The 18,716-nt window shown below is 35.4% G+C and overlaps 1 protein-coding gene across 6 annotated transcripts in view; it reads right to left on the bottom strand.

Annotated features, from left to right (window-relative positions):
- The window catches only part of LOC103711390 (clustered mitochondria protein-like), a 28,859-nt gene that overhangs the window by 2,196 nt on the left and 7,947 nt on the right, over positions 1–18,716 (bottom strand). For 5 of the 6 annotated variants that reach the window (XM_008797517.5, XM_088707217.2, XM_017843859.5 and 2 more), the window contains 23 exons: positions 18,511–18,658; positions 17,821–18,014; positions 17,644–17,745; positions 16,420–16,555; positions 16,099–16,227; positions 15,148–15,302; positions 14,889–15,064; positions 13,600–13,704; positions 12,496–12,614; positions 10,001–10,109; positions 9,823–9,915; positions 8,803–8,937; positions 8,510–8,680; positions 8,344–8,430; positions 7,488–7,622; positions 4,472–4,627; positions 3,510–3,578; positions 2,578–2,736; positions 2,325–2,381; positions 2,202–2,242; positions 1,073–1,192; positions 668–977; positions 472–579 (listed from right to left, as the gene is read on the bottom strand). In XM_008797517.5, the coding sequence (XP_008795739.4) occupies positions 472–579; positions 668–977; positions 1,073–1,192; positions 2,202–2,242; positions 2,325–2,381; positions 2,578–2,736; positions 3,510–3,578; positions 4,472–4,627; positions 7,488–7,622; positions 8,344–8,430; positions 8,510–8,680; positions 8,803–8,937; positions 9,823–9,915; positions 10,001–10,109; positions 12,496–12,614; positions 13,600–13,704; positions 14,889–15,064; positions 15,148–15,302; positions 16,099–16,227; positions 16,420–16,555; positions 17,644–17,745; positions 17,821–18,014; positions 18,511–18,658 (3,014 nt within the window). The remainder of the gene's footprint in view (positions 1–471; positions 580–667; positions 978–1,072; positions 1,193–2,201; positions 2,243–2,324; positions 2,382–2,577; positions 2,737–3,509; positions 3,579–4,471; positions 4,628–7,487; positions 7,623–8,343; positions 8,431–8,509; positions 8,681–8,802; positions 8,938–9,822; positions 9,916–10,000; positions 10,110–12,495; positions 12,615–13,599; positions 13,705–14,888; positions 15,065–15,147; positions 15,303–16,098; positions 16,228–16,419; positions 16,556–17,643; positions 17,746–17,820; positions 18,015–18,510; positions 18,659–18,716) is intronic. The other variant, XM_088707215.2, reaches the window with a different exon arrangement.

Below are 18,716 nucleotides of genomic sequence, written 5' to 3'. Positions count from 1 at the left end.
TAAAATATCACCTACCCATCCAAGTTAAAAGATGATATCGGAATAGAAAAGCATTAGAGTGTTATTGAACACACGCATTGCCCCTGAACCACAGGTAATACACTCAGTTGATACATTTTCGGTTTCCTCTTTAATTGTTTCATTGAGTGTCAGTCTTCTGATTTATCACAAAAAAACTTTCTCCAGTGAAAATGCGAATGGTCCACAAATCATTCTATCAATAATTTATTTCTTAAAAATTGTTTATTTTTTAAATTCTCTTCTCCCCTTTTGTTCAGTAGCTATTCGATTTGTTTCCACATAATATAACACTTAACATTTGTACAATTGTACTGGTCCAATAACAGAGTTTGCAGCTGCCAACTTATCCCACATAACATTAGAATTAGATAACAGTATTGTCCTCTTCCTGATTTAATGCACAGCCCAGTTTTTGTGACTATGCTTCAAAGTACTGAAACTTGAATATACCTGCTGCTCACGCAATTTAAATGTCTTTATCCAATTTTCTGAATCTTTTGTTCTTGAATCCTCCTCTCCAAGTTTCTTGACAAGTATGTCGTAAGTTTTCTTTTCGTGCTGCCATAAGAAGAAACAATCAGTATCATAAACAAATCATATCCTTAATTTGTCCAAGAACTAGTGCTTTAAGATTCAACATACGTGCCTGAATAGAAAGTTTATAGGCACCCATACAGTTAAATGCAATGGCAAGAGCATGGTAACACACAGCAGTTTGAGTATGCTCAGGACCAAGAAGGCGCTCATTCTTTTTTAGTGCTTCTTGCAAATAACGGAGTGCAATATTCATATTCCCAATATCCTGGTACATCATAGCAACATTTATGAAAGTTGCTGCAACGTCAGGATGATCAGGGCCTGATGACAAACTTAGCAGGAGCAATGTTCGAGACATATGCTGCAGAGCAAGTTCAGTCTGATTGAGGCCATGGTAGAACAGAGCCATGTTTCCGTAGCTGTAGAACAACGTAAGGTTACAGCAGCTGAGTCGAAGTGGATTTAAAAGATGTCATTAGTTAGGACAATAAGCAGTGAAAGAATAAATCTGTGCCTGTGTGCAGTATCAGGATGATCTAGACCGAGACAGCGCTCGTTTATTATTAGTTCTTTGTGCTGCTGCACTATGGCTCCTTCCATGTCGCCAGCATGATATAGAACCATCGCAAGATAGCTGAAAAACAAGAAACACATGATATGAAGAACAGGAAGTTATGGAAATAATCATGAGCAAATGTCTTATCCATCTTACGGAGCACTTTAATAAGAAAAGAAACCTCAATAACAGCTCAGGACTCGAGAGAGAAAAGCCCATTTTTACTACTACACCTCAACGAACTACAAGGGAAATAGTAAATACTTCACAATTACCAGCTTCAAAACGGCTGCGCTAACGCGCAACGGCGAAAGCCGTTGCTTGTTCTTTCGCGCCTTGCGCGCTCAATCCGTTGCTTGTTGCTTTACATTAGGTACATGGAGTATTTCTCTTATAACAAGTTCATGATAGTAAAATTTGGGTATCCAAAATAAAGATATTATATCACTAGCAGATGATGTTGATCATAGACCTAAAACCATAGGTTGCCATACCGCTCGGTATGGGGTGTACCACACCGTACCAGAAGAAAACTGGTACAAAACTTAACTTCGAGTCGGTACCAGCCCCATATTGAGGCATACCGATTTGTACCGAGGCATATCAAGGTGCGTACCAAGGTGCATACTAGGTCGTACTGAAGCATGCCAACTGTATTGAGGCATGCCGATATAAAAATTGAGAAAAATGATTAAACAGCTATTTCGGTACAAGAGCATACCATATCGTACTGTACCGAACCGATAAGGTACTAATTCGATACCTGGTACTGAGATTGCAGACCTTGCCCAAAATAGTGACATCTGACATAGACACTATATGACCACTTGGTAGCAGGAAATTTATGATGCACATGTTGCATTCTGATAACTTTGTTTCATGAACACAATCCTTTTCATCTAATAGGCACTCTCCAACATTTAGAAGATGTGCCATTTTTAATGCACTTGTCTATAGGTCACTGACAGATCGATAAGCATGTCACATACATATTCATGTATGTGCGCGTATAATGTAAATGTCGTAATGATAGATGCTAGATAGGCAATATTTTCTCAAGACAGATTAAAAAAGATTAGGATCATACCGACAGCAGTTAGCAACATCCGGGTGCATAGGACCTGTAATCTGCAAACCATGGCTGACAAAGTTAGAAAAAACTCCAGAAGAGAAATCCAAATAAAAGTAACAGGAATGGAAAACAGCCTACTTGTTGAAGCAAAGAAAATGCTTCAGAAAAAAGGATATAGGCTTCATTTAGCAATCCCTGAAACATGGGAGCATCATATTACATACTGCATCTGCAAACTAGAAATTATATACCCAAAAAAAAATTGCTCACATAAATCAGCTAAGTTCATATAAGATAATCAACAGGCATGCACGACTCACACTTAAAAGAACTCTTGCAAGAACATACTATAAGATAACAAAAAGTCTTCAAAAAAATTCATCTAACGTACCTCAGCCAGTCGGGCTTTCCCTGCTTCCATGAGATTCCTTGCTTCTGAGCACACTGGAACTGAATGCTTCACAACTGGTTGGAGATTTAGAATATCCGAGGTTTGAAATGGTGCTGAAGAATCAAGATCAAATTTGCGTGCAGCAATTGTTATTCCTACCTGTCACAAAGAGAGTATGCATGAAACATGGGCTCTGCCACTGCAAAATTCTAAAAACTTCAAAATCAATGTTGAAAGAAGAGCATCATGACAGTACTATCAAACAAACCATGCAAAACAGGCATAATTAACATGTACCACAACTCTCAGTCAATTTTAGTACACAGTGTTAAGCACTAACCTACATATGTATACGAGATAATTAGCAGGAAGAACTAAAACATGGTTTTTATTGCATATTTTAAAACCTGGATTAAAAAATAAAAAATGTTATCTGACATCCTGCAGTATTGAGATGCATAATACAAGTCTCAAAAGTATCGAAGTGTTCTAAAAAATCCAAGACAGGATCTTCAAGAATTTGACAAGGAAACATCAATATCTTTATAGATGTTTGTGTGCATGGATGTATGCATACAATGAATAATCAGTAAGATCAATTCCTTGCTAAATGTTATAATACATCTAACAAGTTTCATATAGAAGTGCTAAAGGTTGAGATATGATAGTGATAACATCAAGATCTGATGATTTTAAGTGTCAAGGATTATCATGAGTTGTGTAAACATCCTAGTCTATTAACTAAAAACGTAGAAGTGCAGGTAACAATGGTAAGTTTGCATGAAATTAGCATAAGGTGCCCTAAAAATAATAAACATCGAAAGCTAATTGAGAATTCCAATCATACTGCATAAAATTACAATGTGGTTTCAAATGGACATGAATTATTACTGGCGAATGGTAAGAAAAAAGCTGACAATAATAGCATTTACCTTTTGGCACAAATTACGAATGACTGCAACCTTTTTTACTTGTATCCTTGCATCATCTGGTAATTCAAACTAGATCAAAGAAAACTATTTCAGGGCACAGAATTATGTTGGTTGTTTAAAAATTTGAACAGAGAAGCCAAGGTTCTCAAAATCGCTGCTTCGGTGTCTGGGTGGTCCAGCTAGGTGCCTAAAATGGCTGAACTGCATAGGCAATTTGCAATTAGGCAACATACATAAATATTACTTTAACAGTTTAACCCTTCTTTACATTACACACTTCCCCCTTTCTATCAGTTTTGAATGTTTGTAACTTAGAAAGTTATACGGGAGTGAAAAATGATATTCTATATGTCATAACTTTCCTAATTTATAATCCCTCGTCTCACCATACAATACAATCTCTCTCCCCTGTCTTTCTCTTTCAAATGATCTTACTTTTTTCCCCTATTATTCTAGTTCTTCATTCCCCTTTTTTCCTTCTATTACTTCACCATTAGTCCTCTCATTCCTCTTCTAACCTCAGTTTTTTCTATGTTTTCTCTATTTTACTTCTTCCTTTTATCCTTTTCATCTTTTTTCCCTTTTTTGTCCTTTTTTCTTTTTTCAGTTTTTCCTCTGTTTCTCTGCTGTTGAAGAACTTGCTTTTGCTATCTTATCACACTTATATTTGACTTGGTAGACTCGTGCAATAATGAAATGCTCACTTGGATTTGATTAATTTTATCCCCCACTATGCTATAGTAGTTTATTAGGTTTTTGTATGTATAACTAAAAAAATAAAATTATTTGTGTTATATCATGACCTTTTGTGTTTTTTTTGTCCTTTTTTTCAAATGGACTGCTTATTTCACTAGGTGGTCCACCTAATCATCTTGGCAGTTTCTAAGCAATAAATGACACTGCCAACTAGGGACTGCCTGACCACCTTGAAAAAATTGAGAGCAGCAATTCAATAATGGCACCTGATATTTGAATCTAGCAAATTCCTGAATGTAAGACCACAGTCCTTCAGAGGTCCAGAGCAAATGTGCTGAGTGACCTTTTGTAGATGATGCTCCATGACTCCACCTCATTTGCCCCTTTCCAGACTTAAGTGGAGATTGATGGCTCTCTTGGCCCTGGCAAAATAGTATGAAGGTGAAATGGAAACTGAACAATCAGCAGAACATTCTAAAGTCAAAGTACTATTCTTTTAATCTGTGAATTTAAAACGTCCACATAAGTTGCGGGAGAAGCATAAATAATGAATTGAAAATTGCGGTGCCATAACTAGGAGTAGCAAGCTGGACTCAGAATCACAGATATCCATGTGATTGGGCTGCATGTGAAGGGGTTAAACTAGCATTATATTGATTTGTTTGATTAGATTATTAGAGAGGACACATAATATTTCTTCTCCTGATACTTCCCCTTTAGATATGGCAGGCAAATCCTTTATAAGCCAGGACCAAAAACAAATCTAGGGAACAAAGAAGAGGTAATAATGAATGCGGGCAGGGGCAGAAACAGTAACCAAGGCCAGGACAGGTTTGATTCTTAATTTAACACTTCATGCTTTTAAGAACCATCAGGCCAGCAAATACATTCTAAACCTGGAGGTAATGGACTCTTTCAAGATCATAATCAAAGGAAAATCTGTAGGAGAAAATAACAATCCACGTTCTCAAGAACCAGCCCTGCTACTGAATTTATGCTAAAACTGGAGGCAATGGTCACCATTGAGATTGTAAACCAAGCAAATGATAAATGGACTCCAGTGAGATTGTAAACCAAGCAAATGATATGGGAGAAGAAACCCTCTTCCAAAAGTAAAATAGCTAACTCAATAAAACTTTTAGGGTATAACTTTAGTGAAAAAATGACTTTTTATATGCAGTTAATAACAATATTCCAAAGTTGAGTGATAAAGCATCACTACAACATCTGTACTTTTATTGGTCTAGACATAGTCATGGACTTGTGGTAGCACTTTTTACCAATAAGTGGTGGTGGATTTAGGAGATATTTGCTTTTCCAGGGATCACAAACATGAGATGAGGGGTTTGGCATTTTGGAGCAAAAAATGCTACAAGGTTAGATGTTATAGTGCAGACAACAATTTTGTAGATCTAATATATGGAGAAAAAAGAACTTAAAATCTTAAAATGCCAAATATACTACTATTTTTAAAAATTACAAAACTTAATTATATAGGATGGTTCTGACTAATGCAGATTATAACCTTTTTCTGCATATGTTCTTTTCATCAATTTTTATTATTGTACAGCCACCAGGATTATTTGTAAAGATGCTTCCTAGGTGCTCTCACATTTTACACCTGAATCTGAGTCTACAAGCATTCCAGCTTCTAGATTTCCATAAGGCCCTAGTTTGTCTTTATATGATAGTCCTAGAGATGCTAAAGTAATGATTCTTCTGAACTAAAAACTCATGCCCTGGGTTGTTCTGAAAAGAGTTAGGTATAAGTTTCATACAGTGATGATTTGGAGGCTACCATGAACTAGATAGTACTCCTTTCTCAAAAAACTTAAAGTTATTTAGAGGTAGCCTCCTTATCACCACCTAAGCCCTTTCAGAGTTTATGTGTCTGTTCATGTTAATTAAGCTATATTGTCCTGTAATTTTCTTTTTTATAAAAAAATAGAGATTCTAAATTAAGTCAACATGAGGCTAAAAAAGCTAAAAGAAATTAAAAATCCATTAGCATTGAGCTGACCTCGCATCTATATACAACGAGAGGTGCTGGTTTTAGAGAAAAATAGTGAATTTTAATAGATTACAATATTTACAATTTCATTTGATAGCTGTTAATTGAAACAATTGGCAGGAGACACCTTTACAAAATTTAGATGAGAATTTCTACAACATAAGCAAGTTTCAGCTGACAATCATAGGCCAAGATCAGCTAAGACAGCAGTAATTTTTTCCCCTTTTTCTGCTGTATTTAACATTAACTGCTTCAAGGTTTTAAATTTTTGGCTTGTTTTCTTCAACCTAGCATTTTCAGCCTGGTTTCGCTTATCACCTTATAGGCTTTTAGTTTTGGTCTTCAAAACTTAGGTAATTGCTGATAGAATAAGAGTAGAGAATGTTAATTATAAGAGAATTTTCCTTCCACCTTTCAGCAATGAAAAGAAGATTCAGGAAGCGGAAATAAGGGGAAAAAAAAAGTCTCAAAATTTCTCTCCAAAATTTAGTTTTTTTTCTGTGTGTTAGCTGGCTGTATTGAAAGAAAATAAATAAAGGCTATTTGATCAAGTCATCAATATACTATTTACTTTTCTTTGTTTTTTCTTCTGCAATATTCTCATTTCAATCAACAAAAGAAAATTCTTGAATCACTTTTCTTTTTTGTACCTTTTTTTGAAGCATTTTCCTTTCTTCAATTTTATCTGCAACCAAACAAAGCATTAGTGTTTCCTATGTCTACACTAGGATGCCTTGTCCTACTCCAACCCTTATCCTCTTCTAGGTTTTCACTACACTAAATAGAGTGACTAGTTAAGAGCAAAGTGCATTACAGATTTAGAATATATTCCCTTACATTCTTAGTTTCATTGCGAAGACCCTTTTTTCCCTGTTTGAAGCTCCATTTCAACAAGAAATTTCAATTATACTCAGGAAAAATAAGCGGTTCAGTACAGTTTAATCAACAGACAAGAAAATGAAAAATCTCTGTTGCAGTTGCCTCAATCATGCAGCTAACATATACGCATTATGATTTCCTGGATAATTTAGCAATGCTTCCTCAACAACTTTATACAGAATCAAACTTCAAAATTTTGCTTCATATTCATAACCAAAAAGTAAAATATTTGCATATAAACAAGCAAATAAAATTATAAGTAAACCTATGTCCAACATGCACAAACAGATAAGAGCTGCACATGCATGCTTGAAAATGAGGGGTATGAGAGCTTAAAAAGTAAGTCCTACAACAAGAGATACATGAGAGAGAAGGGGGGGAAGATTCCATACCTTTTTTCGGATTTTCGACTGTGTATTGTTAGTGCTGCCCTTTGTGCCAACATGTGAAACATTTCCCACAAAACAATTGAAGAAATGTGCAATTGCTGGCCTGAGATCATGATCCTGTGATTCCCGTAGTATATCCTGCAAGATAGCAGAAAAAACTATTAACCAGATGGCATACAAGTTAATTAGCACAATATTTTTGTGAAACAGATTCTCAAGGATTGTCTTACATGATTCTACATATACTACGAGATTTCAAAATAAACAAATTCATTTTAGGTAGGAGACCTATAACTAGTCAATACTCATAGATTGATTGAGGGAAGTACAGCTGGTTATTGCTGGACAATCAAGCTCGTGCACTCAAACTAAATGGAGTATCAGGTATTTAAGATGCCACTAGTTTGTATACAAACATTTCAACTGTCCACTAAAAAGAGATTACAGCTTTACAGACTAAGGATACTATATATCATAATTAGTTTATTTCCAAATTAAAAGTTAGTTGACTCTATATCACCAAGTAAGTTTAAAAAGCTTAGATCTAAGTTCAAGGTATTTTTTTTTTTACAGATAATCCCAGAGAGAGTTCTGACTTCTGATTATAACTATTTTGCTATTCTTGACTAACTAGTTGTATATATGATTAGTTCATGTTGTTCCAAATCACCAAAAGTGCTCAAACACTTGTTCACTCTAAAAGCACGTCCACCATAGATAGTGTATTCAACTCACTATGACTACCTTCTCAGAGGTATTGTATGCACGATGTTCCACAGAATTGAAACATGACATAATTCCTTTTGGTTATAGGAGTTAGAAAACATATTAAATCAGCTATGATGGAAAGAATGGTTACCTTTAAAATATGTTTTGCTGACCTAACAGTAATCTCACCGGAACATATATCCCATAAGTAAGGTAAATGTTTGATCATGTCAGTAATCTGAGAAATAAAATGAGATTCAGTACATTGACTGCTGGAGAGGACCAGTAATCCAAACCATAAATCAAGCAAAACTTACCCTTCCAAGATAGCGAACATTTACTCCATGAGCATGTAGTGCATCAGTTAATGACTGGCCATCCAAGGGTGAGACGTCAAGGGAGCAAAGGTCTTGAACAAACTTTGGAAGAACCACATCTATAAGATATGAAGCAGCCTTCCTCACAATTGTTTCATCTGCAGCAATATCCTAATAATCAAAAGGAAAGGAGATGAGAAGAAATATATATTAAAAATTGCATTCATACAAGATAAATAAATAAATAATTGAAATTGAAATTCATATTGCATTGTCAATTATATAGAGTTTACCTCCTGACTACCTGCCAGCTTGAACTCGGTAAAGACATTTGGATTCAGAAGTATATCTTTGCCCGGTGTCTGAGCTTCAGAAGGTGCAGAAGCACAATCTTCACTAGCTTTTGTCTGCGCTTCTACAGGTGTTTCCTAGCAGAGGCAAAAGTTTCAGAGTGAATACCAGAGCTAAATGTTTTTCTTTTGTTTTGACATAAAATTATATTACATAATCTGGCATAAACTTATTATAGTGTAACGGAAGTCCTAGATTCATGTTGCAGAACTTTTTCCTTCAACTTCTTATAATAGTTACCTCAACAGAGAGGTGGACAAAAAGTGCCGCATGTCACAGCATGAAAAATATTAAGCTCTATCGGGAGTGACAAATGACCCCTCCTTTTATGGCTTCAATCAAAATAAATACTTGTATGTAAATAAGCACCAAAGAGAAGCAGAATAGAATACAAGCTCAGGCTAGCAGTGTGCATGGACATGGACACATGTCCAAGTGTCTGACTCACCAAAAAGAGAAAAAAGAGATATGGGATACATAGAAAAAAATAATTTTAACTAAAATATATACATTTAACTATCATATAAAAAGATATTATGTAATAGGGTCTTGCAATATACATGTTTCTTGTCCAGACTTCCAGGTTAGCTTAAGGATTTTGGAAAAAATGATAATTTGTAAAATTATTTTGACATTACATTCTTAACGAACCTCTGAAAAAGAACAAAATCTCACTTTAAGAATTATTATAATGGATCAAATTAATTGTTGGAGCCAACTCTCTACCAACATCTAAAACCTGAAACTAAAAAAAATCTTCATACGTAGCCAAGTGTTTGATGTGTATCCAACTTGGATATGTATCCGACACAGATTCTAGGAGCTGGACGCAAGCATCCAGAACTCCAGATAACGCAGCATGCCAGCTTACAAATATGGCAGGGCAAATGATAACTTTAAATTCAATTGGAATATGATCAACATTTTATTTTACTGTAAATTGCCCCATTTTCAGTACTCACCATCACATGAGAACTACAATTTTGAGAATTAGGTGTCTCTGTGGCCTCTCCTGCAATTTTAGGTCTAGAGTGTGAGCTCTGTGCAGCTTCAGCCTATCTCACATGAAAGCATGGTAAATTAGAAAACAGTCAGAGTTTCATTCTGAAAAGGGTCATAGAATATTGAATATATGCATACCTCACAAAAGGAAGCAACAAGTTCTGGCCTCAAGACACAAAATCGGTGTGCAGGTCCCGTACAATTTGCATCACGAGGAGTCACCCTCATTAAGTCCAAAACATAGTGCCTGAGTGTAACAGGAAATAACAAAAATAAAAAAGGAGTAAGAAAGAAGCTGCAATTCTGCTCTTACATACTAATCCAGTGAGTATTACTTGACTAATTTCCTATAAGAATGGTGGTATACTGATTGTGAATTCGACTCCATGATAGTCCTCATGGAAAAAGCATAAAAGAAGTTTGCAGAGTCAGCTGAAATTTTGTTGCAGATGCAGTTACGGTTTTCCTTATCTGCAGTGAGGAAAGCTTCAAACAAGACTAAATTTTGGCACTCTGTAAGGCTCAGGTTGAAAGAGGCTTCTAGAGAAAATGTATGATCTGACTCTACAAACACAATTCGTGATCAAATAGGAAGACTCATTCCCATAAGCCTCTAAAATCTTATCAAGTTATTCATTCAAGTAACTATTAAAGCTTGTTAAGATAAAGACCTGCTTTTTTAACAAGCCATCTTGCCTAAGATTGGAAAGAACAGAAATTAAGGACTTGTCATAAACTGTTTAACCACCCCAGCAACATTTATCTCTATTAATAGAGTTGGTATTTTATGCACTGACGTTAATGAAGTAGCTACTCCATTTTGATTTTATGTTTACAGTATTGCTTTCTCTTTTTCCAGTCACTTCTTGCTCCTTTATCAGAAAAATAGCATTTGTGTGCTATTCTCCTATTTTCAGTTATACAACACCTAAAATCATGTTAAAAAGCAAGGTTATTCTGAATCACAACAAGAAGCAAGCAAAGGATATGCAAGAACAAGAAAGCAACAAGAACACTAATGCCGGAAAAAAATGGAACTTCAACATCTAGTTTAGTATGGAACTATAAATAAACAAAAGTGAAAAAGGATTCATAAAGTTGATATTATCTTCCTTTAAATGCTCCAACAAAGTGCAGCATTTCTATATATACCACAAGATTTTGTCAAGAAAAATAAAGGGTCAAAAAAAGCACGAGATCATACATTAAAAGGTGCCATACTTGACAAAGTACAATATTTATTTTTCGATTTTAAAGCATAAGGAAAAATAACCATTTAGCAAACTAGTTCAAGCATCTAATTAGGAACATCCATATAAGATGTAATATGAAAAGGTTTTTGCAAGTATAATTCTATCAACATTTTATTTTTGTATGAAGAAAAATAATGAAATAATTCCAATAAGACCTGAAAACTCATAACTATTGCTATTAGTCTAGTCCAAAAAGGGTTCCAAGCAGCGATTAAGCACTGCTCTGTACCAGCCTACCAGGCAGCACAGGGTATACCACAATGATGCGGTGCAGAACTAGTATGGTAGGAAGGCTCAGCACAGGTATTGTGCCAACAGCGAACCATGTGCTAGTAAAGTGGCGCCTGTAATGCATTGTATCCTACTTGTAGGGTATCAGTATGGGGCCCCATAGCAAGACTCAAAAACTGATTCAAGTACTTATAATTTTACAGATCATATTGATCAGACTGAGAAAGGAACACATGATTGTTTGAGAGAACTCAGAAGCATTCTAGCCTAATTGAATCTGTCAGCATCAATCTGCCCATGAAAAAGAACACTCCTGCAAAATTCCAGCCACACTTTTCTGCAGAAACATATTGGAGGAGTGTTCCACACAGAAAAATAGCTTATAAAGTAGACCCATAGAATACAATATTCCAGTTACGGATTATTGATAGAACTAGAACTGAAAGCTGCTTATTATAACTAGCACGAGACAGTGAAGGGCAGGCCAACTCCTATCTGAGTCTGGAGCCAAAGGGAACATGCACATAAGCATGCATGCAAAATAGGTAAAGACTCGACAAAGAGAAGAAAACACCATTTGAAAAGCAAAGAGACAGCCCAAGATCTAATAAAACCAAGATCCATAAATTAGTTTCGAGTTCACAACTATATCAGCATAAGCTGTCCCTGAAAAATGAAAACTGTTCAGGCAAAATTACACCATAAAACTTAAATTTTCAAGGCCTCACCAACTTCCATACAGTTACACACCATAACACATGGCATGCACAAAATAGCACATGCTTGCAGGAACACATGCACTGAAAAAGCATGTTCTGATTGGTCATTATCTGCTTACCAGCTCTTATTAGTTATCAACAAAACTTTAGCAATCCTGAATATACAGCACATTCATTTTCAAGTTATGCTAACCTAATAATAATATTGCTTCTCCAGAGAAAACATTTACCACATCGTATTGCTCGAACCCGAATGAAAATGGTTAAAACTGATCGATCATTTTCAGCTTTTGAAAGAAAAAATCGATAATCATGTCATAGTTACATAACCTGGCTCGTCAGCATCTTTTACAAGCAAACTTTGAAAATTACACTAGTAAAATGATTAATAAAATGAAGAAAAAAATATTAAAAAAGCCATCTATGTCACCTGTTATCGCTGCCAATGATACCCTTGCATTCCACTGGAGCAGCTATTTTGACAACATTGCCAGAACCATCCAGAACAGCATGTTCCTTCAAATGAAGGCGCTTAGCAACCTCTACTACCTATCAATATAAGAAGAAGAAAAAGAAGAAGCTAATGAAATAGTGACATCTGATAAAAAAAGCAGCAAATGTCATCTCAAAAAATAAGAAAAATAAAATCTCAAACAAGTCTTAGATGTCACTATCATATCACAACATATTAGATTCAAATCATGCAGGAATTAATTTTCTTGCTAAGTTTAAATATCATCTATTAAATCAAGTACAACTTTTTCTATTTAACAAAATATTGAACAGGAGATCCATGATAAGTTTGCACCTAGCCCATTTTCTTCATCCTAGATTAGAGAGTGTCATGCAGGCCTGGCCATAGGCTTCAATTTGTTGCTCAAACCACGGCCTGTCCAATGCGGCGTACATGTCTACCATATTGAAAGCCCAACAATTAACTCTCAAATTTGCCCAGAAAAGTACTCGTCCATCTTGCAGCCACTGGAACTAAAGAAAACTCCATACTAACTGGATAAAGTGATCGCTGTCATGGCCATTGCAGCTATATAAGGTGGTCATTGTTATATCAATTGTAGCTACTGCACACATCTTGATAGCCATCCTAAACAAACCAATAAGCACCTCCATGTTGAAATATAGAAAGTGCCTCCAGCTATAAAGGTGCTTATAATAACCTTCTCACAAGAAATCAGTAAGATAAAAGCATAGAAAAATTTTGAACATGGTTCACCATCCACATACAGTAAAACAATCAAATGAAATCCAGAGAAATGTTGCTAAGACAATCAAGAAAATTCACATCAACTATAGAGGAGCATATATTGGATAAATTATAATCGACCTAAAACAATTTTGATAATGAAGCACCTCCAAAGATTAACAGACTTCAAAAATTGAAAGTTATGATAAACCAAAGTTCATAAGCCGAACAAGATTTTGATGTTTTCTAATGGAAAAAAGAGTCAAACCATTACAGATAGTGACATACAAAAGCATAAAAGGAGATTCTATAAAATTAGAGCAAGTGACTCACCTTGGAATGAAATGATTCATCCCAGCAAATTTTCTTGCCATTGTCAACAGAACCATATAGAAGGGAATCAGATTTATCTCCTTGAAGGATGCCAGGGATAATGCTCTGCAAATTGAATATGAATGCAGTGACTAATCGAAAAGCTGAAGCCCGCGATGATACATAAAAAGGTATCATAGAAATACATTGCCTAAAGTTATGTTAGGTTGAGAAGGATAAAAATTGGGAGAATAATACAACAGCTTCAGAAATAAAAGGGAAAAAAGTTTAGCATTATAAAATGTAAAAGGAATAAGTTTGTTTAGTTATAGGATAAAAAAGGGCATTTCAATGCACGAGTACCCGTGATTGCTAGATCTGAGGAGGGTCAAATGTATGCAGCCTAACCCCCGCATGCGGAGAGTATGTTTCCGTGTTTCGAACCTGTAACACCCAGGTCATAATGAAGCAAGCTTACCATTGCACTAAGACCCACCCTCTTGTTTAATTATAGGATCAAAATGAAAATTTGCATTTATCAATATTAAAAATGATGTGTTTAATCAAAAAGAAAAAGGAAAAAAATTATCATGAAAGACACTCTTAAGTCTTTCAGAAGTAGAGGATAAAATCAAAAGTTTGCATCCCCTCACATAGCCAAGCTTAGCCTACTCATACACACAAAAGGATGGCATAAGAGAACATAGATAAAGCCATCCACTGAGGCAACTTCTTATCCTTTACATTCTTCCTACGATGCACTCCTGCATCTGCCCCCACAAGCATATCCTAGTGCCTAACCCCTTGCACTTCTCCCCCAATTTTATCATCGTTCTTGCCTCTTTTCTGGATGTATCTTATGTTTTGGTCCCATAGAAAAAAGGAAGTTGCAATTTCTCTTTTTAAATTTTGAAAGTGTGGTTATATAAGGTTATAAGAAGTTTGAAACTCCCCATTTTCGAAAACAACTACTAACGCATACTTGAAAAAGGAAAGTGAAGATTTTTAGACTCAAGAAAGATTAGCTGATACCTGAGAAGAATACAGAGTATCTGAATATGATATGACAAGAAATATAAATCTAGCCATTATGTTGAACCACTAATTCATAATTTATTTAAGAAAGCATCAATAGTGAAAGAATACCAGACAACAAAAATTGGTGCATGCAATCATACAATGGAGCAGTTAAAACTTGAATATATATATATATATACACACACAATCAGAAAAAGCACACTTCCCAAAAAACCTCATCAAGGGCCATTGTAATATAAGATGTTAGGGAAAAAAGGATCTCTATGATGCACCTGTGCTACCACTCTGTAACCTCTGTAATCAATTATAGCCATGGCAAGATTATAAAGTCCAGGAACATCAGCTTCCTGGTAAGCTTTAGTTCCTTTCAAGTCATTATTTGCAGAAGCATATGTAGCTTGTTCATTGTCAGAAATCTGTGTCTCAGCAGATGCATCAGAAGTATTATCTGAAACATTTTGAAATTGATCAGTGTTTAGGCTCATGGACAAGCATAACTGGAGTCACCACAGGTCCTGCGGAACGTATTACCTGATGCCTTTGCCAACAAATCAGGTGAGGCCGCATCATTGCAGTTGTCAACAAAATGCCAAGAATTTAACTTACTACTCGAGCCTTGATCTTTTGATATCTGCCCAAGGTCAGCATCCACAGCAAAACTAAAGAATATGTTATTGTGTACATACCTGTGAGAAGATAGAAAGGATGGTTAATTAAAAAAGCACTAGATTTCCACAGAAAATTGGAATACTAATGGTTAATTAAATGGTTGCCTATTATGCATGTACAATTCTATGCAGCCACAAGGCATGCCTAATGGAGCTGGAGATAAAGACAAAGGTCAAAGCATGGTATGCATAAAAGAATCAGTTGCAATTAAATAAATATTTCGAACAGTCAGCAGAAGTACACATAATAAACACAAACATGCTACCCATCTGTATATCACACATGTACACAAACACATCTCTCTGTTGATTTGCTTTCTCTCTATTTGCCTGTCTGTCTATCTGTATTTATGTATATATGTACATATACCTGCATATACATGCATGTGTCTTCCTCTCTGTCCATGTGTCCATGCAAGTGTTGAGCGTGCATGCCTACATGTACATGTGTATAATCATTATAAATTACATATTTTATTAGTCAGTAGATATTGGCGAATATGTAAGAAGGCTGCAGACTTTTCAACAGCAGCGTCAAAGAATCTATAGACCATGCTGTGGAAGAGTGGCACATATTGGAAGCACACCACTCAAAAAAAAACAGGAGAAAGAAAAAAGAGGAATTATGAGCCAAGAATTGACTACAGTAAGAAAGTTCATTCACCCTGATCAACTAAATATAATGCACAGAAGCTCCATCTACTTAGTCAAGTTTCCAAAGTTATTTCTACCAGGGTATATGATTGTACCAAAAAGATGCTAGAAATCTAATTACAAGGACAATGATGAGACAAACTTCTCTGGGTTCACTCACATATGGAAACATTCTGGATCAGTTGGATTAATAGGGGGTATACATCTGTTGATGACACCGATTGCTCCTTTAATTGCTGCATCAACGAAATCGCATGTCACTTTATAAAGAGCCCTGCCATGCAGTATCCTACAACAAAATGATCTCTGTAAGCAATGCAGAAAGCTCTTTTTAATAGCTTCTTATGTGATTAAATGAAAACAAAATATATATGTTAGAAGGAACAACTGCAGCTGCTGCAATTGAAAGAAAAGGAATTGAAAAAAGGGTTAAAAACGCAGTTCAGTGGATGATCTGCATCAAGCATATGAATATATACACCTCTCTTGAGAAGTATTGTGAGGAAATTCCCGACAGGATTGTAATTCCTCATTCCAGTCTCTCTGCATGCCAATTAATTCACTTCCATAAGAAAGAGCAAAGGCATCCTCTGCTCTGGCTGCATCCCGTTTATGATCTGCAAACATTGAAAAGATGCAGGTTGTGAAAGCATTTATGGATCGTAAAAGCACAGACACACTTTACAGCATAACGGGCATCTAAATTCTGAATGATACTTTAACCCAGATGAAAACAATATATTTTCTGAAAATACAAAGTAACGTTAGTTGGACCAAAAGTATCAGTGAAATATCATACTATAGAATGATTGCATATATATTAATCAACAATTACAAAGATTTGAAGATATACCCTTTTGTTATGTATTATAACGTATCTTTCAGCGATACAGCACATTTACCATGGAAATCTGGGTATGCAGCCAAATGTTTGCTCATATTATCTTGTTTGAACAAAACTGATGAAAAAAAAAATTGCAAAAAATAATTAAAATTACAGAATCTAACTTTAATCAAGTTATTTTTCTGACAACATCTATACCATAAGTCATCACATAGAGCGTGTATACAGACCTACAATGTACCACATGAGATGTAGTGCACCCGCAATTTTGCACTTGCAAGCAACTACGTTTGCTATAATATGAACTGATGATCATCTTATACAACAAATCATTGCAAGTGCCAAGGGAACAAAATGGCATTATGTGTCTGAAAAGGATCCAAAGCAGCATGCAGGATAATTGGAAGAGCACCAACATGGTTTTAAACATGGACACAGACCATGAGTCAGATCTGGTCCCAGCAATAAAAATTATTATATATGTGCAAGAAGCCTGTAGAACAAAACTCATATCTTGAGAGCAGTGACTAGCCTTCTTTTAAAGCCAGTGGACCTTAAGAGACTAAACACTTACTGTTTTCAGTTACAGCAAACACAGACCCCTTGTATGTCGTTTGCAGCTATATAATTTCATGAATGGAATTTTAGGAACAACTACGGAGGAATTTTCCCAAAAAAAAAAATCTTAGAAAAAAGAGAGTTTCATGAAATAAAGGAAAGTAATAATCTGTAAGATAATGTCCCGAGAAAGTTGAACTTAAATTTGAAGAGCAGTGCATCTTCTAATGCAAGAAAAACCAAGAAAGAAGTTAAGACAAAAATCTCAACATAAAGAGTACAAAGGTCAGCTGCCATTTATACCAGGAATGGGATAGTGCCCCAACCATGAATTTGGTGGCAACAGGGATTGGACGGTTTCAAAAGGATGTGCAGAAGCTTTCTGGTCCAAAATTTCACGAAAACCTTCAAACATATATCCATTTGTTAGAGTTACGCACAAAATATCAAAACTGTTGTTGTTACAAAAAACTTGTCCACCTTTCTTGAACTTGGAGCTGATTTTTTGCAATAGACCAATTAGGGTACTTGCTTCATAAGCAGGCTTTAATGGTCTTGGATCCAATATACTCCCTGTGCTAGAGTTCACATAAAAAGCTTTTGTCGTCCCTGTGATGCAAAACTTATTTCCTTCTAATGTTACTACATCAATATAGATCAGATCTCCAACTAGCCTGAAAAAGAAAAGGAACAAAATTAATTAGCTATACTCCTTCCTAACACAATGTGCTAAAAAAGTGACTGCTGTTTACTTTGTAACTTTTGTAATGGTTAAATTTCTAAAGATCAAAGGATGTTCAAACAGAAAAATGTAGCCAATGATGTGCAATGCCTTTAGACACAGTACGTAAGAAGATGCGGTCATAGTGGTAAATCTTTTTTTGTGTAGGTAAATAATGACATACTGATTCAGAAAAAGAGGCCATAACGAAGGAAATTATTTATAAAGGGGTAGACAACCGGTTTGTTCTTCTATTTTTCCAGAGAACTCCTAGTTTCCAAGATATAGTTGGACGGAAGGTTAAACATAGTGAACTTCAGAAGAAAGTTTTCGATTATACAAACCAATCTACTAAATATTGTATTGTAAGTGGGTTAAAATTTGTGAAGGGAACATTACACAGATAAAGATAGAAGCATAGAAAAAAGAACTAAGGAGAAAGGATTTACTTTCTGTAAGTTGGAGGAGAGTTGAAAGAAGAAAATACAATGCTTTCCACACATTTGATCTCATGAGGTATTGGTGTCACCAAATTGTGGAGGGAACCCATAAAATCCTCCATGAAACCTAACCCATCCGGAGTTTTTGTTTTCACATCTGTATAACAATGAGAAGAACAGTAAAAAGGCGATAAGAAATGATGGTAAAACTGCAT

Source organism: Phoenix dactylifera, chromosome 11 (assembly GCF_051530095.1).
Source record: "Phoenix dactylifera cultivar Ajwa chromosome 11, Ajwa_hap1_PhDact_Kaust_v1.1, whole genome shotgun sequence".
Classification (NCBI taxonomy): Eukaryota; Viridiplantae; Streptophyta; class Magnoliopsida; order Arecales; family Arecaceae; genus Phoenix; species Phoenix dactylifera.
Note: the sequence above shows the minus strand (reverse complement) of the source record. Positions and strands in the feature narration are given on the sequence as shown.